This window comes from Trichomycterus rosablanca, chromosome 5 (assembly GCF_030014385.1).
Source record: "Trichomycterus rosablanca isolate fTriRos1 chromosome 5, fTriRos1.hap1, whole genome shotgun sequence".
Lineage (NCBI taxonomy): Eukaryota > Metazoa > Chordata > Actinopteri > Siluriformes > Trichomycteridae > Trichomycterus > Trichomycterus rosablanca.
Genome location: NC_085992.1, coordinates 49107360 through 49111691, shown reverse-complemented (window position 1 = coordinate 49111691; position 4332 = coordinate 49107360). Strand labels below are relative to the sequence as shown.

The 4332-nt window shown below is 38.9% G+C and overlaps 1 protein-coding gene across 1 annotated transcript; it reads right to left on the bottom strand.

Annotated features, from left to right (window-relative positions):
- Window positions 1-575: 575 nt before the first annotated feature.
- LOC134314643 (GTPase IMAP family member 7-like) lies at window positions 576-3999 on the bottom strand. The gene is made up of 4 exons (XM_062995311.1): window positions 3920-3999; window positions 3712-3830; window positions 2951-2999; window positions 576-2284 (listed from the first exon to the last, which is right to left on the bottom strand). Exons 1-4 carry the CDS (start codon window positions 3933-3935, stop codon window positions 1425-1427), a joined length of 1044 nt encoding a protein of 347 aa, XP_062851381.1. The 5' UTR covers window positions 3936-3999; the 3' UTR covers window positions 576-1424.
- Between the last annotated feature and the right edge of the window lie 333 nt (window positions 4000-4332).

Sequence of the window (4332 nt, the reverse complement as noted above, 5' to 3'; positions counted from 1 at the left end):
AAAGGGAGAAAATGCATAAACAAAATAATAATAGCCCTAACTCTTTACAGCTAAAAACATGTTTCAATAAACAGAAATATGTAGAAATACACTGGTGATCTTTCCATGTTCACTTTGAAAAACTGCATTTTCTCCCTTTTGTCCCAAATTTATTGTAGCCAATTAGTCTCCCCATATATTAGTCTTCGGGTATATTTGTCTGACATGCACTTCCTTCAACGCATGCACAGTGCACCGACCCCCTCCTGAGGTTGGCCTCGCGCACGGAGAGTCACACATTGATTTCTGTGTTCCGCCACTTCTGTACAGGCACTTTAGGCTACTAACCGGGGCGTTACACAGCATCAAAGACCCCACCCATCTGCTGCTGTGAAAAAGTATCACCTGATCACCCATTTCTGCTAGTTTTGCTTGCAGCTAATTTTAATATAAGGTAAAAACAACATAAGTAAACACAAAACACAGTTTTAAATAATCATTATATTTATTAACGATAAATATTTATTTAAAATCTAATGTAAAAAAACCATAACAAACAAAAATAAACCTTATAGCAACACTGATATACATCGTGTAGAAATTCTGGTTCACTCTTCTTTGCAGTATTGTTTTAATTCTGCTACATTTGAGGGCTTTCAAGTATGAACTTCCTGTTTAAGGTGGGGCGGTCCGGGTCCTTTCTGTGTGGAGTTTGCATGTTCTCCCTGTGCCTGCGTGGGTTTACTCCGGGTGCTCCGGTTTCCTCCCACAGTCCAAAAACATGCAAGTGAGGTGAATTGGAGATACAAAATTGTCCATGACTGTGTTCGATATAACCTTGAGAAGTGATGAACCTTGTGTAACGAGTAACTACCGTGTGTCTGTCATGAATGTAAACAAAGAGTGTAAAAACATGACGTTAAAATCCTAATAAATAAATAAATAAATGCTTATGAATGTTTTTGGTTTGATTTGAAAGGTATAAAGTCAAAATACATGTAATGTAAACATGACATAAATAAATACACAATAAGTACACATTATAGCAAGCACAACAGTGGCTATTTCTCATCACTATCTATGCCAAAAGCAAAAGAACAAAAAACAAAAAAAAACAAAAGAGTGTCTTAGTAAAATGTTGGCCCACATCAAGTCTCAAACACAGCTTCCCTGCACACTGGAACTGATTCTGCAGACGACGCACATGCAGACGCAGGGAGAAAATGCAAAACTCCACACAGACATTGACTGGAATGGAGAAACTAACCCGTGTTTCCAGGATCCATGTTGCCGTGTGGAAGCCACTCAACCAGCTGTACTACTGTGATTATGTCTACTGAAATAAAAAAATAATAAATGAAACAAGTATGTAAATAAGTGACTAAATGTTTAATGTACAAACATAAATCTGCAGTTTGTGCTGTTTAAAGCATTAAGTTTTAACATTAACTAAAAATAGCTCTAAAAATTGATGAAATAAATTTGCCTATTTTTTGAAATAATGAGGGGCTTCTCTCAGCTCGTTCTCTTGCCTCTCTTTCTTGTTTCTCCTGTAATTCCTTCCGGGCTTTCTCCAGTGCTTCTCCTTCTAATGTTTTTCTCAGCTCTTCGATCTCTTTCTGTCTTTGTTCTTCATTTTCTTTCAGGATTCTCTCTTTCTCCTCCTCGATCGCTCTCTCGGCCTCCTGAAGCATCTCTGTGGTGTAATGTCCTCCTCCATTTCCAGTGACCATCTTATCGATCTGATCTAGAAGCTGGACGACTTGCTCTGGGTTCTGATCTTCATTATTGAACACATGGTATCGGCCTGAACATTTCATAATGAAATTTAAAAGGTTGGTGTTGTTACGTATAAACTGATGAATACTTTTACCTTTCAGTTTATCTCCGTGAGTAAACAGAGCCATGGTGTAGGTGGAAGACTCCTTACCAAAAATGTCCTGAAATATCTGAACAGTTTTTTCTTCTTCCTCTGTAAATCTACCCAACTGAATAACAACCAGAAAGACATGAGGACCAGGAGCAGAGAATGGAATACACGCCTTTATGCGATTCTCTACTTCATCTGGAGTTAACTGAGTGTCAAACAGACCTGGAGAGTCGATAACAGACACTTTTCGTGCGTTTACATTCCCGGAGGCTTTATCACACTGTGCAGTTACAGATGAGGAGGAGATCTCTGATTTAAAAGCCTGTTTACTCAGGATGGTGTTTCCTGTAGCACTCTTCCCCACGCCAGTCTTTCCCACCAGCAGAATCCGAAGCTCCTCATTGAAATAATCCACCTGCTGGAGTGTTTGCTCTGCTGAATGATAAAAATAGTACAGAGAGATTTATATATATATAATTTATACTCACTGATCAGCCATAACATTAAAACCACCTCCTTGTTTCTACACTCACTGTCCATCTTCAATGGTCAGGACCACCACAGAGCAGGTATTATTTAGGTGGTGGATCATTCTCAGCACTGCAGTGGTGGTGTGTTAGTGTGTGTTGTGCTGGTATGAGTGGATCAGACACAGCAGCGCTGCTGGAGTTTTTAAACACCTCACTGTCCCTACTGGACTAAGAATAGTCCACCAACCAAAAAATATCCAGCCAATAGCGCCCCGTGGGCAGTGTCCTGTGACCACTGATGAAGGTCTAGAAGATGACCGACTCCAACAGCATCAATAGATGAGCGATCGTCTCTGACTTTACATCTACAAGGTGAATCAACTAGGTAGGAGTGTCTAATAGAGTGGACAGTGAGTGGACAACTCCAGCAGCGCTGCTGTGTCTGATCCACTCATACCAGCACAACACACACTAACACACCACCACCATGTCAGTGTCACTGCAGTGATCCACCACCTAAATAATACCTGCTCTGTGGGGGTCCTGACCATTGAGGAACAGAATGAAAGGGGGCTTACAAAGTATGTAGAGAAACAGACGGACTACAGTCAGTAATTGTAGAACTATTTACCTGCATGGTTTGAAGAATTACTCCTTTGCTCCTTTTGCTCCTTGAAAACCTGTCAAGAGAAAAGCAAATGTGAGTTGTGGTTGGTCGGGAGATAAGATTGCATTGATATGGACATTTTCAGTCAAGAAGATTAAAAAAGTAAAATATTAATGAACAAATAAATGATTCATTTACGTTTTCTTTCTAAGAACTGTATGATGTGACGATAAACATGGTACAAGTGGTAAATACTGGATTTTCTCAGGTGTTGTGTGTGAGATTAAACTGATCTTAAACAAGATTAAACAATCATTGTCCACAATCAAACAAGCTTTAAATTACAATGAAAGAAGAAAGAAGCAGTACAATAGAAAGGAGCAGGGGCTTCAGAAACAGAAACCAAAAATATAGCAAATAGTTTAATGCTTTCTTCTGGTTTCTTTTATAAATTCTTATCTGGTTTTCCCCTGTTTGTCTTCTCACTCTTGCTCTGCTATAACAGGTTAGTTTTCCTGAGGGGTTCAATAAAGTTTTATCTTATCTAACATTCCTGTTGTACAGTAGGGCAGCGGTAGCTCAGCGGTTAAAATACTTGACTTTTAATCAGAAGGTTGCCGGTTCAGAAGTTATATTACAGTTATATTTATACCAGGATGCTGAACTGCAAATCAAACCCCAAATCACAGACATAGTGTCACTTCCACAGGTATAGATTAAGCTGCTTATATATACTGTATATAAATTAATATTAAACAGCTGTTTTACAAACATAAGCATATTACCTGATACCGCACTGCAGCAGCTGTCACAAGCACACCCAGTACACACAGGACTGTGGGTAGTGACAGTACAGATCTTCTGTTCTCTGTTGACTGACCTCTTTGAGGGTTTTGTTCATTTTCTGCATAACATTAAACACATAATTAATAACATTCTAAATATCATTAAAGAAAAGCTTACATTCATAACTAATCATAACATGATTCTTACCTTCCACCATGGTCATACTGCACCTTCACACTAGCTGTATAATTCTATCAGTTTCAATTTCCTGAATCCTCCATTTCTGTTTCACTCGTCAGTGTGGGTGGATCCAGACCCTGGCAAACCAGGAAGCTGCACATTGCTTCATCTTCAAAAGCCCAGATAAAATGAACCGGCTTACAGCTGAGGTCAAAAGTTTGTATACTCTAGTAAATGACGTGTCCTGCTGGCCTTAGGATTCTAATTAGGTCTGTCAAACAGCCAGAAATTACATACGGTTCATCTTATAGTGGGTTATATATCCATTACTGTAAGTAAAATTGTGAGAGAAGTTGTAAACCTAAATAAATAGTGATTAAAGCTGGTTTTCAAAAACAACCAGCAACCACTCATTGTTTTGTGTGTAACTGAAGTACAAC

What these genes read in the sequence shown, in the direction of transcription:
- LOC134314643 (XM_062995311.1), bottom strand. An exon ending in CTGCTGCAGTGCGGTATCAG is followed by an intron (nt 3,000 to 3,711) that starts GTAATATGCTTA and finishes TTCTCTTGACAG; the next exon opens with GTTTTCAAGGAGCAAAAGGA. An exon ending in TAATTCTTCAAACCATGCAG is followed by an intron (nt 2,285 to 2,950) that starts GTAAATAGTTCT and finishes TTTATCATTCAG; the next exon opens with CAGAGCAAACACTCCAGCAG.